The 14,044-nt window shown below is 46.9% G+C and overlaps 1 protein-coding gene across 2 annotated transcripts in view; it reads left to right on the forward strand.

Moving 5' to 3' along the window:
- The window catches only part of ANKEF1 (ankyrin repeat and EF-hand domain containing 1), a 116,817-nt gene extending 103,155 nt beyond the window's left edge, over positions 1–13,662 (forward strand). For both annotated transcript variants that reach the window (XM_063918562.1, XM_063918561.1), the window contains exons 7-10: positions 6,365–6,591; positions 7,113–7,309; positions 12,527–12,634; positions 13,446–13,662. In XM_063918562.1, coding sequence (XP_063774632.1) covers positions 6,365–6,591; positions 7,113–7,309; positions 12,527–12,634; positions 13,446–13,595 — 682 coding nt within the window. In that variant the 3' untranslated portion in view covers positions 13,596–13,662. The remainder of the gene's footprint in view (positions 1–6,364; positions 6,592–7,112; positions 7,310–12,526; positions 12,635–13,445) is intronic.
- Positions 13,663–14,044: the final 382 nt, after the last annotated feature.

Here is a 14,044-nt window from a genome sequence, read left to right on the forward strand (position 1 = left end):
TTCAATGGGCTTTTCCAGCCCGTGATTTGGCTCCGCCCCCTGCCCGCCCCCCTCTTCAGACACTTTATCATTGTCACTGGGAGGCAGCGCTCTTGCTGCCTCCCATAGAGATTTAGCAGCATTGTCAGGTTAAAAATGATTAAAATAATACAAAGTATAATGTGTTATTATCTTTGTATTATTTTAATCATAATGACAGGGGAGGCACTGCCTCCCCTGCCTCCCCTGACTGCACGTCCCTGACAGGATCTCAGTTTTGTAGTTGGTGCTGCAGTAAGCAGGCACTTAACAGAGGGGCTGCTCCAGGCAGCCCTAAGAAGAGCTTTTTTTCTGAGGAAAAAAGTGAAGACTTCAAGGGCAGCAGCAGTGTTACATGTCAGTGGACATTCACGGCTGCAGCTCCGGCTCTCCCCAGCGGCGCTGTACACTTCCAAGCCCTGGTTGCCGGGTAACTACAGCAGGAGGCTCCGGTTTTCTTCTTGTCAGGCACACACGACGGGGGCTCTCCGGGATCGCGTGGCCGCGCTTCGGGAGGTGGTAGTGGGTCCCGCTTGCGGGACCTGGTCTTTATCGTGATCCGGCGCGGTCAGTGGGAGGCGGGCCGTGCGCGCTGGCGGTGGACACTGTGGCAGTACAGGCGATCCCACTAGATCACCAGGGCATGGGACAGGTCAGGTTTTCTCTATAAACCGTTTTATTAGAGCCCGCAGTACCCAGTGGTTTTGCCAGCAGGGGGATAGAGCTTGGACCTGAAGTCCCTCCCCCAGCCCCAGGGCGCCATTTTCTGCAAATGTTTCCACCCTGGAGCTGCATATCTGTCTCTCCATCACTCCCTGGCAGTGTCTGCGGTGCCATTATCCCTCAGCTCACTGTTCCTGGGAATGCTTGGGCAAATCCTCCTATGTAAAGCCGCCTGGTTGTCAGTGCTGTGACTTTACAAGACACTTAAGTATTCTACCTGCCTTTTTTAGTCAGTGTTAGTTAAGAAAGAGTGCACTTAGTCAGGGTTTCCTAGTACAATTACCCTGTGATATACATCCAGTTCTTACTGTGTACTGTTATAGCTATTGTTATATAGCTGTGTAAGCTAGTCCAGTGCAGTATTATTGTTAGCAATAACCTCTGCATTGTACAGACTGTGACTATTTGTGTGTGCATTTGATAGCTGAGTGGTGTCCATTTCGTGTCTTTCACTCAACCTGCTATCCCTATATTCTATAACCTGAGGGGGCTTGGTGCGTCAGGTTTTATCTAATATAGGATTTTCACAAAGATATACTGTATTACGTATTTTTCTCTGTGATTTAGTCACCATATCTCTCCTTTATCTCTGCTGGTGCTGACTACACTGCGCAGGGGTTTGGGCTAGAGGTATTGTGCTGCTGACAAATTGTACTGTGTTACCTGATACTGCAAGTTATATCATGTCTGATTCTGAAGGTAACGGTTCTGGGGCTGAACACACTGCCGGTGTTGCTGAAGCCGCAGATACCTATGAGGAGAATATAGCAGCTTTGGGCTCTGGTTCTGGGGGCTCCTTGCCCCCCAGTGGGACGGTGGCAACGGGGGCAAATAATGACCCACCGTGGGCCGCTTTTTCTACGCTTCTGAATACGCTAGTTCATAAACTAACACCCCCTATGGGACCCCCAATGCCGGTGCAACCGTTTGTGGTCCCTGCAGCTAACCCGCCGTGGGCGGACGATTTATCTGCTCAAATAAAGAAGTTGAACCAGTCCCTGACTACTAAAAAGTCTGACCGTCGCTCGCCTACGTCCAAGGGGTCCTCTAAGCGAGCGCTTGTCTCCTCACAATCCACTGCTGTCACTGACACCTCGTCGGATGAAGACGGCACTTACACTGACCCCACAGGTTCTGACTCAGATACGGCTGATGGGGAGGGTGGTTCACATGTGGATGTTCCTGATCTTTTGGAGGCTATTAAGTTAATTTTACAGATTACGGATGATCCCGAGCCACCCGTTCCTCCTAAGAAACCAGATAGGTTCAAGCGTCAGAAGGTGATTAAACAAGTTTTACCTCACTCTGACCACCTAATTGATATACGTCAGGAACCCTGGGAAAACCCGGGTACGAAGTTTGTGCCTCAAAAGAAGATGCTGGCTCGCTATCCCCTCATGACGGAGCTGTCTAAGAATTGTGAAACGCCTCCTCCAGTGGACTCACATGTGGCTAGGATGGTGGTTTCCTCAGCTCTACCGGTCACCACCGTCACGTCTCTAAAAGAGCCTATGGATAAACGTGTGGAGGGTTGTCTGAAAGCGATTTACACCCTCACGGGTGCTGCACAAAGGCCCACTATTGCAGCTACTTGGGCTGCAGAGGCCATTGAAGCATGGGCCTTGGAGTTAGATGCTGAAATCTCCTCTGACCATGCTAGACAATGCTTGTCTTATATTGTCACAGCTTCTCGTTATATTAAAGAGGCGGCTTCTGATGCCGGTATCCTGGCAGCCAAGGCCTCTACTACGTCAGTCCTGGCTCGCCGGATATTGTGGCTGAGATCCTGGTCTGTGGATCTGCACTCTAGAAAAACCCTGAAGGTACTCCCTTTTAAGGGAGATATTCTGTTTGGGGAGGATTTAAATAAGATTGTGGCTGACTTGGCTACTGCCAAAACTGCCTGTCTGCCAAGTACTGCTCCTTCTGCGTCGAAGGCTAAAAGTACTTCCTTTCGCCGCTTTCGTCCTTCAGGTAAAGCAAAAGATCAGGCGTACAACAAGCAGGCCCACACTTCCAAACCTGGTAAGCCTAAGCCCAAAAGAGCCTGGGCGGCCCGTCAGCCAGCTTCCTATACAGATAAGCCTGCCGAATGACGGGGCGGGACTCCCTCTGGGGGATCCCAGGGTGGGGGGCCGGCTTCTAGGGTATACCCAGGAATGGTTGAAGACCACTTCAGATGCCTGGGTACGGGAAGTCGTCACTCGAGGTTACGCCTTAGCCTTCAAAAACCGCCCCCCTCATCGATTTTGCCAGACAGATGTCCCGTTGGACCAGACAAAGGCAAACACTCTACATTCGGTGGTACAGACCCTCCTGGATACAGGAGTCGTAGTACAGGTGCCTATTGCGCAGAGTGGCCGGGGGTACTATTCTCCGCTGTTTCTAGTTCCGAAACCGAATGGGTCCTCCCGGCCCATTCTCAATCTCAAGACATTGAACAGGTTTGTGAAGGTTTCCAAGTTCCGGATGGAAACCCTTCGCTCTATAGTTCTGGCCTTGGAACCTGGGGACTTCATGGTCTCCCTGGATATACAGGATGCTTACCTGCATATTTCTATAGCAGTGTCTCATCAGCAATACCTGAGATTTGCGATTGGCAACTGCCATTACCAGTTTCGGGCGTTACCTTCTGGTTTAACAACGGCTCCGCGAGTCTTTACAAAAGTCATGGCGGTGATGACGGTGGTACTCCGCCGTCAAGGGGTCAGGATACTGCCGTATTTGGACGACTTGTTAATCCTGGCAAATTCCCCAGAACTTCTCCTGCGTCATCCAGATGTGACGGTCCGGTTTCTGCAAGCCCACGGGTGGCTCATCAACTGGAAGAAGTCATCCCTGATCCCTGCTCAGAGCATGGTGCATCTGGGAGCACTATTGGACACTCACAACCAGCGGTTGTTCCTTTCTCAGGAGAAAGTCCTGAAACTTCAGGACAGAATTCGTTGCTTCCTATCTCGTCCGCAAGTGTCGATACATTCGGCGATGCAGGTGCTGGGCTTCATGGTGTCAGCATTCGACATGGTGGAGTACGCTCAATTTCACTCTCGCCCAATCCAGAGGCTAATTCTAGCCAAATGGGATGGCCTGCCTTACCGGATCAGGTCTCAAATGATCTCATTGACTCCGGAGGTTCGTCTGTCGCTGCTCTGGTGGCTCCGGGACCAACAACTGTGCAGGGGCCGTCCGTTCTGGATATCCGACTGGGTCCTGTTGACGACAGATGCCAGTCTAAGAGGTTGGGGCGCGGTGCTGGAGCAACACTCCCTTCAGGGGCGGTGGACCAAGGAGGAGTCCCTCCTCTCGATCAATATTCTGGAGTTGCGGGTGGTCTTCAATGCCTTGAACCTAGCCCAGCATTTAATTCAGAACCATCCTGTTCAAGTACAGTCGGACAACGCCACCACAGTGGCTTACATAAATCATCAAGGCAGCACTCGAAGTCGCCTAGCAATGAAGGAAGTCTCACGGATTCTACAGTGGGCAGAATGCCATCTACCGGCCATATCAGCAATATTCATTCTGGGAGTCCTGAATTGGGAAGCGGACTTTCTCAGTCGTCAGGAAGTGCATGCCGGCGAGTGGGGCCTCCATCCAGAAGTGTTTCAACTCCTAATGGAAAGGTGGGTCCTTCCAGACGTAGATCTGATGGCGTCTCGACACAATCACAAGGTTCCGGTCTTCGGAGCAAGGACAAGGGATCCTCAAGCAGCATTCGTGGATGCGCTGGCAGTACCGTGGAGGTTTCGGCTGCCGTACGTGTTCCCTCCGGTGTCACTCCTGCCCACGGTAATTCATAAGTTCAAGCAAGAAAAAGGAATTCTGCTTCTCATAGCTCCAGCGTGGCCCAGACGGCACTGGTTCTCAGACCTGCAAGGCCTATCATCAGAGCGTCCAATTCTACTTTCACAACTCCCAGACTTCCTCGTTCAGGGCCCCTGTGTCTACCAGGACCTAGCCCGGCTGTCTTTGACGGCGTGGCTCTTGAAGCTTCCGTCTTAAGGGCTAAAGGGTTTTCTGAGGCAGTCATTCAAACTATGTTGCGGGCCCGTAAACCGGCTTCGGCTCGGATTTACTATAGGGTCTGGCATTCTTACTTTGTTTGGTGCGCATCTAACAATTATGACGCTTCCAAGTTTAGTATAGCCAAGTTGTTGGCTTTTCTTCAGCAGGGCCTGGACTTAGGCCTGCGTCTGGCCTCCCTCAAGGTTCAAATATCTGCCTTGTCGGTGTGGTTTCAGAGAAAAATTGCGACCTTACCTGATGTGCATACCTTTACTTAGGGCGTGTTGCGTATCCAACCTCCCTATGTCCCGCTTGTGGCTCCTTGGGACTTGTCGGTGGTTTTGGAGGCATTACAAGAGTCTCCGTTTGAACCTCTTGGTTCAGCTGACCTTAAGTGGCTTTCCCTTAAGGTGGTGTTTTTGCTGGCTATTGCTTCAGCTAAAAGAGTGTCGGATTTGGGTGCCTTGTCATGTAGTTCCCCATATCTGATATTTCACCATGACCACGCGGTTCTTAGGACTCGTCCTGGCTATCTACCTAAGGTGGTTTCTTCGTTCCACCTTAGTCAGGAGATTGTAGTTCCGGCACTTGTTTCTCCTGATCTGTCTCCCAAAGAGCGGTCTTTGGATGTGGTACGGGCTCTCCGTATCTATGTGAAGAGAACTGCTCCTATTAGGAAATCTGATTCTCTTTTTGTTGTGTTTTGGTTTCACAAACGTGGCTGGCCTGCTCACAAGCAAACTGTGGCCAGATGGATTAAATGGTGATTGCACATGCTTATGTGAAGGCTGGTCTCTCTGCTCCTGATCACATTAAGGCCTATTCTACTCGGTCTGTTGGACCTTCTTGGCCGGCCCAACGTGGTGCGACCCTTGAACAATTGTGCAAGGCAGCTACGTGGTCCTCTGTGAACACGTTCATAAGGTTCTATGCCTTCGATACTGCCGCTTCCCAGGATGCTTCCTTTGGACGCCGGGTTCTTGTGCCCGCTACAGTGCGTCCCCTCCCATAAGAAACTGCTTTAGGACATCCCCATTTTCCATTCCTTGTGGAGCCCAGTGTACCCCGCAGCAGAAAACGAGTTTTATGGTAAGAACTTACCTTTGTTAAAACTCTTTCTGCGAGGTACACTGGGCTCCACAAGGCGCCCACCCTGACACACTTAGCTTCTTTGGGTTGGTATGGCATTAGCCGCTGACACGTCTCCTGACGTGAGAATGCGGTGTTGTGGCTACTAACCGTTGTCGTCTCTTTTCCTGCTACTGCATTGGACTGGTTAACTAAAAACTGAGATCCTGTGTAGGGAGGCGGGGTGATATATGAGGCGGCGCTATGCATTCTGGGAACAGTCAAAGCTTTGAGCCTGTTGGTGCCTCGGATCAAGATCCTACTCTACACCCCATTGTCCATTCCTTGTGGAGCCCAGTGTACCTCGCAGAAAGAGTTTTAACAAAGGTAAGTTTTTACCATAAAACTCGTTATTGTAGTGATATGCCGAAAGGCATTAATGGAAAAGAAAGAGGGTTCAGCTAATATTTGTGCAGTACCTCCTGATTTATATGCGTGGCTTGACTTTTGCACTGAAATACTTTCTAATATTATATAATATTGTTCCCAGTGCTGACGTGAATGTCAGGGATAATTTCATGTGGACTCCTCTGCATCATGCCTGCCACGCTGGTGAGAAAGACATTGCTGAACTGCTGCTGAAACATGGAGCCAAGATAGATGCAGTGGCTCTCAGTGGATCCACACCACTGATGAGAGCTGTAGAAAGTGGAAGCTTGGACTGTGCCCACTTTTTAATAAAATCAGGAGCAAAAGTGCAGATTGTGAACAAGAAAGGTAAATAACAGGAGAAAGCTTGTCTAATGATAAAACTGATTAGGAGCAATGACTTGCATTGAAAACTGCTAATAATAAGAATATGATTTTCAGAAGGAGATATAGTACTTCATTGATCTGGCAGCATATGTCTCTGTTATTTTTGTATAGGTGTATGTGGATTTTATATATATATATATATATATATGTGTGTGTATGTCTGTATTGCTCCTTATGAAATTAACTTATCACATTTAGGGGTCTATTCATAAAGCAGTGAAAAGTGTGGAGATGTGATCCAGTGGAGACGTTGTCCATGGCAACCAATCAGCACTGAAGTAACATTTAGAATTTTCATACTATAAAATTATACAGAGCATCTGGTTGCAATGGGCAACTTCTCCACTGGCTCACTTCTCCACTCTTTTCAGTGCTTCATGAATAGACCCCTATGTTTTCCGCACTTTGTATAATTGAGAGTTATTATCACTGTTTATATTGGGGAATTCTAATTCCTATTCTTTTGGTCTATTATATTTTAGGAGAGAATGTTCTTGATGTTGCTAAAGCATACGCCGACAGCAGGCTGATAGACATGATTCAAGCAAAGCTGGACAGCCTGCCAAAACCTAAAGAGAAGAAGGGCAGCAAACGGAAAGGCAAAATGGAAGGAAAATCAGGAGCAGTATCTAGGCCTCAGACTGCGACTGCCACAGAACCCGTACCTGTAATGCAAGAGGTGAAGTAACTATTATTTGTAGTTCAGATAGTTTGTAGTGTTTAGGACAATACTTTGTGATGCTGGTCCACTGTTTATCTAAATTCGGTCACCAAGCAGAAGAACGCAATCAGTTTTCTAATGCAATACAGTACGTCATATGTTATTAAATATAAGTGGATATATGGAGTCCTCCGACACTGTGAGCTATAGAAAGGGCGTAGCTACCATAGGTGCGGGGAGTGCAGCTGCTGCGGGCCCACGAGGTTCTGGTTACACCCCTGAGCTATAGTGTCTACCTGTACGTACACAGCAGTATGCCAGCCAACAATAAAGAGGTTTCACCCCAGTTGCTCCATGGTGGAACAAACTCAAGGACGTGTGCGTTGTCATTTAAGACTATTTGTAAAACAATCGATATCCCCCTCTTTCCAAAGTAAAAAGCATAACATGGGAGTACCGGTAGCTGTGTGACCAGTGGTGTATCTATAATGGGTGCAGGGTGCTCGCTGCACACAGGGGGCCACACTGCACACCCTAAATGCATTCTACATAATAACCCCGTGACCATCTCAGAAGAAACCTCCAGGAGATATATGCATGTGTAATAGAGAAATCACTGGGAAAATACTACTGGCATAGGCGGTATGCACATGCTTGGTAGATTCTGGCATAGTATATATATGCGCATGCAGCAGCACGAGGGAGGGGCCTGCTTAGACACGGCACACGACTTCCTCTAAAGCACCCTTGTGTATAAATTTACAATGCTAGCACCTTGTCGACAAAAGGCCTGCCATAGTAGGTGACTGGGGAGGCAGGTGTGAAAGGGAGTGTTACATGTGCTGTCTGCAGCTTTATTCTGTCTGCTTAATTGCTGTAGCAGCACACCTGTGGGAGATGCCTTGTTGCCTTAATCCAGCATGTGATTTCTTCTTAAAGTCAGGAGCCTGGTAGATGTGGAGCAGCACAGTTGCACTGAGTTAGTAATTAAAGGGGGCTTGTCTGTACTGAACCTGGTGATTGGTTAGTACTCCCTTTATATTCCCATTCTGCCCATTATTCCCTGCTGGTCATAGATCCTGTTTGCAGCGGAAGCCTTTGGCTCTCTGTTTTATATTCTTGTCCTGTGAGATCCTGTGCTAAAGTGTCCTTGCCAGACCCAGTCCTGTCTGGTTCTTGTCTGTCTTGGCTTTATCTACAGTGGGGATTTCTCCACACCATACTGTACTTGTTCTTTGTCTTGTCTGTATCTTGGTCTTTCTGTTATCCAGTATCATTTCATTAGCATACCGCTGCTTTACACATACCTCCATCTGTGTCTCTATTACCATAGTCCCATTCCACTAGTCTCTCTCTGGCCTGTTTATCTATGTACATTGTCACAGTCCTATTAGTCTGTTCTCTGAACAATTCCTTGTCTCAGTCTTCTTCGCTCCTTTGTGTTGGTACTGCGGTTGCCAGGAGTAACATCCACTGGCCTGGAGCATTCTGTGTTGTTTGTATGTTTGTTCTGCTTTCCCTGTCTGTGTGCAACCACTGTGAGTGCAGAGCATTCCCTGCTGTTTATGTACCATTTGATTTATATTTCTTGTCTGTCTCTTTAATTTGATCACCCAACCTGTTAGTCTGTTATTGCCTTCTCTCCTGACTACTTCCCCATTGCTATTACCATTAGTGCATCACTCCTTCTGTGTCTCTCAAAACCTAGATGTCTCATTAGTACATTTACCTTATTACCATACCTTGTTATTAATTCATTATTCTTTTGACTTGTGCTTGTCTTTTGGTTTACTTGGTCTTGTACTTGCCTAGTGTGTGCCAGTCTGTCCAGCCTTAACCTACTCTGTGTCAGGTGGGTTCTACTCCAGCTTATTTTCTTGCACTTGCCCAGCCACCAATTGTTTCTTTCTCCACATAAAGACCTGGGGGCATCTGAGTACCGGGTGAATTTAATCCACCTAGGAAAGGCGGCTGCTAAAGGCGAAGCTTTAGAACGCAGGAGACTTGAGGATTACTGGTGATGCGTAACACTCCATCCAGATACATTCCCCAGATTATTTCAGTCAACACTCTGTCCAGATATACTCCCCAGATCATAACAGGGAGATAGTGGGTGACAGGGAGATAGTGGGTGACAGGGAGATAGTAGGTGACTGGGGAGGCAGGGGTGACAGGGAGATAGTAGGTAACTGGGGAGGCAGGGTCACAGGGAGATAGTGGACTACTGGGGAGGCAGGGGTGATGTGGAGATAGTAGGTGACAGGGAAAAGATGACAGGGAGATAGCAAGTGACTAGGGAGGCAGTAGGTGACAGCTGTGAGGTGGCTGCAGGCAGTCACATTTTTAAGTTTACTTACCATACTCCTGGAGCCGGATCCACTTCAGATCATCATGGCATTCTTATCCTGTCTATGTGCTTCAGATCCCCCATCCTGTAACCTGCCACAGCATACTCCTTCCATCCCAGTGTCTTTCCGTTTATGATTCCTGCATACCCCTCTGTAGCCCCGGTCCTCGGCTGTCCTGGTGTATATGCCGTACCTACCAAGCACCACAGCTAGTACAGCACGGGCATGTCCCCACACAACCGACCTGCCCGGCATCTATAGGGAGCCGTGGCTTAGAAGGGAACATTGCCGCCAGAGCCAGACATGCAGCATGGGCTTCTGGGTAGGCTGGGGGTGTGGTCCAGGCTGCCCAGTGCCCTCCTCACTGTGGGACCTTACTCAGCCGCATACCCAGCATAATGGTCGGACTGGCCCTGTCTACTGGATAAGATGACCTTGATGCACTTCATTGTATAAACTGTCTAAACTGCCTCAGCAGACAGCTTGGAACTGCAAGAAGTGTACCTTATTAATTTGGGTTGCTACCAAATTATCAATTGGGTTCTCATACAGATGTGTCCAAGCATCTCTGGTACACTGTTAGCTGTTTTTCACTGCATCTCAATGCGAATAAGTCCCAAAATTAAAGAGAAGATGGTGTACTACACCTCTCACAGTGGCTCAGTCACACCGGGCTTCTTGATGCTAAGTGCTTGAGGACACATTTGCTCTGTTTATGCCTTGGTTACTGTAATGTTGTCAGACATGGTTTAACTTGAGGCTGCAGAGAAGTGAGGAAGCTTGGTGGCCTAATATAGAACTTCTTCATGCAGTATAACTATATGCAGATGGTTTAGAATGCAGCAATGAGGGTAAACGTTGAGTTGCAGGATTCTCTGGATTGCTGGAGCAGAGGTGGTTAGTGGAACAGCTGGGACGTGGCTGCAGGACTTGATTCCAGACCATGAGCAGGTGTGGATTGCAGGGAAGCCTGGAGATGGCTGCAGGACTTGCTTACAGAATGTGAGCAGGTCTGGATTGCAGGAAAGCTTGGATGCAGCTAGAGGACTTGATTCCAAACTGTGAGCAAGTCTGGATTGCAGGAAAGCCAGGATGCACCCAAAGAACTTGATTCCAGACTGTGAGAAGGTCTAGATTGCAGGAAAGCCGGGATGTGGCTACAGACTCTATTCCAGACTGTGGAGCAGGTCTGGACTGCAGGTAAGCCGGGCTGCAGCTACAGACTTGATTCCAGCCTGTGGAGCAGGTCTGGATTGCAGGAAAGCCGGGCTACGGCTACAGGAGCAAAGTCAATGAGTGCCATATAGTGTTGCACTAGAGTCCTTGGGCAGGAAGCTGGAACAGGGAGATGCTGCTGGAGCCTTTAGCAGGCTATGGGCAACAAAACACTGATGCCAGGAAGTGCTAGTAAAGGATATTTATACCCCTGGGTCTCAGGATATTTACACCCCACGCACTTTCTTTGTGACAAATGTTATGCAATGCTCCCTGTTTGAGTAATAATAATTGTGGCACTGTGTAATCATCAAGAAAATGTAAGGGCTCCAAATGAGCCCTTCATGGTAGCAGTAAAGTTGTGTATTTACCGTGAGTGCAGTAAATACAGTTTCAGATTGATGTGTCTAGAGACCAACTGGATTCGCGACAGCATGCATGGAAAAAGATGCTGATCTTCCACTGTACTCAGTGTCAGCCGCATCTCTGTGGCATCACCTACCTGTTAAACTAGCAGTCATTACTCAGAGCGCATTTGCATCAGCCTTGTCCTTGGTGCAGAAGATCTCCTTGAAATCAGCCAGATCTCTGCATACGCTCATCTCTGAATAACCCCGCCAGGCTGTCTACATAACACACTTTTCCTACATATGAAATCCCCATTGCAGCCACAAGTTGAGATGCTGCACAGTTGTGTGTGAAAAACCGTAGATGCATCCGCTTTGCGTGCAATTCTGAATCAGGCACACTATCTACATTTTTATTTTCTCTCTGCATTTTGTCACTGATCAGAGAACATTTTGTGCTCACCTATTTACATTGACTATTCGATGCGTACTAGCCAGGGAAGGGAAAAAGAAACAGCATGTGAGAATGTCTTATACAGCATCTGCTGCATTACTCAGATTCTACAATATTAAAATGTTTGGGAACCGTGTACTTATTTTCTGCTGTAGCTGTAGCTCCAAGCTGAGTTGGGTGAAGAGAAGGCTTATGCAAGGCTATAGGAATAATAGGGTGTTGACACTTGGATGATTAGGGTGGCATTACTTGGGTGGTTATGGTGGCGTCACTTGGATGCTTAGGATTAGGCAGCGATAAGAGTTAGGGTTTTGTACCAAAGCCCAGTTAAAATATACATTAAGGGGCTAATTTATCAATGAGTGATAAAAGTCGTGAATGATAAAACTTGTTGCGTATGATAAAAGTCGCTCCAGCCAATCAGCTCCCAACTACCATGTGTTTGAAAAATGACAGTTGTGAGCTGATTGGTTGGAGCACCATTTATCATACACAATTGGAGCAATCCAATTGTTGCTCCTATTGGGTGCTAATTCAGCAAGTACATATATTATTGCTCACAACCAGGAGTTTAGATGGGTTTAGTTGCTTTATACAGCTAAATCTGCTGCTTTTGGGTATGACAAACGATAAAATTAATGGCCACCCAAAAACAATTGAATTGCTCCATCAGGTGTCCATTAGTTAAGCTGCTATATAAACAATTGAATTTCCCCAAATGAGTCTTATCATTCACAACAAGTTTTATCACTCATTGGTAAATGGGTCCCTAAGAATCTACTGTATATTCTCTGTTTAGAAACAATGATTAGCCCTGCAATAGTGACATATAACATATACAGTAATGTTTGCTTTCATTTCCACATTGCAGTTATCAGTTCCTCCTAAACACAAGATGAAGAGTAATCTTGTTCAACTAAACAATCTCATCGAGATCGGCGAAACAAAGAAAGTGGACATAACATTTATACCTAAAACGGTAAGAAATGTAAAATTGTTGGGCAAATTTGCCAAAAGCAGTGTTAAAGTTCCCTTAAAAATGTTTGCAATTACTAATTTTTTGACATGACATACAATCAACCTGTATATACCACTGATCTGTGTTATCATCATGCTTAGACTACTACACTGCCTTCTACCTGGGTCTCTCCAAAATGCAGCTGTCCGGCTGTTAACTAACCAGCCCTGTTCCAGCCACATAACACCCATTCTCTACTCCCTTTACTGGCTGCCTGTAAGATGGCGTACCTATTTCAAGATCGGCTTACTTCCTTTCAAAGCCCTACATGGCCAGTAAGATGGCGTACACATTTCAAGATTGGCTTACTTCCTTTCAAAGCCCTACTTGACTGTAGTCCAAGATTACTGAAGCAGCTTCTGATCCCTTACTGCTCCATTCCCTTACTCCGATCTGTACATGAAGGCCTATTAGCAGTACCTAGGATCATTTGGGGGTCGAGCTTTTAGCTTTTTGGGTCAGACTCTATAGAACTCACTTTCCCGCACAGTTCGAGAGGCCCCCACTATAGAATCCTTCAGAAATAGAGTCAAGACATACCTATGTACTCAAGCATTTCACTAATGTCTCTTTAGTTCCTATAATAAAATACAGTACAACCCAAATGCTTAGTTCTCTTTTCTATTAAGCTTATTTTGTATCTTGTGTTTTTATTCAATGCAACTATAAAGCACTTTAAGTCCTATTGGGAGAAAGCGATATATAAATAACATTATTATTATTATTATTATTATTATCTCCTAATCATTGACTGTATTTTCTGTCTTCCAAGATTTGGGTCTCTGAGCCCACGACGGACGGCCTAATAAGAAAGAGAGAACAGCAGCGGGAACGATATACATATAAAGTGGATTTTGAAAATTTCCAAATGCCATTCAACAGAAATCTTTCGGAGAAAACCTCGGCACTTTTAGCACAGTGACCCTTCTATGTTCATTGAAATAGTGCTGTTTGTAGGCAAGAATAAAACAACACTTAGTTGACATGAATGATTGAAGCATTTTTCAATAGTGATCAATGTCAGTTCTGCACTAGTACAATATGTAAAGTGCAAATACTCAAGGCGCACTGTTTTAGCACTAGGGCATTTCTGAAACTTTTTGTAATTGTTGGCATGTCGAATGTTTTGAGTATTTATAACGAAAAGTTTTAAATCTTGATATAGGGAATGAAACCAGGTTTGAAAATGCAGGACCACTGCTTCCAATGGGATCCGATGCCGGAATCCCAACACTGCTCGGAATACCGGCAACGGTATCCCGACTAGATACACAATCCCGGCACCGGAATCCCAACCGCCGGCATCCCGAATTAGTGTTTGCTGGGCCGCCCCATAGGTAAGCCGTGGGGGGGAGGTTAGGTTTAGGCTGC

Source organism: Pseudophryne corroboree, chromosome 4, assembly GCF_028390025.1.
Source record: "Pseudophryne corroboree isolate aPseCor3 chromosome 4, aPseCor3.hap2, whole genome shotgun sequence".
Lineage (NCBI taxonomy): Eukaryota > Metazoa > Chordata > Amphibia > Anura > Myobatrachidae > Pseudophryne > Pseudophryne corroboree.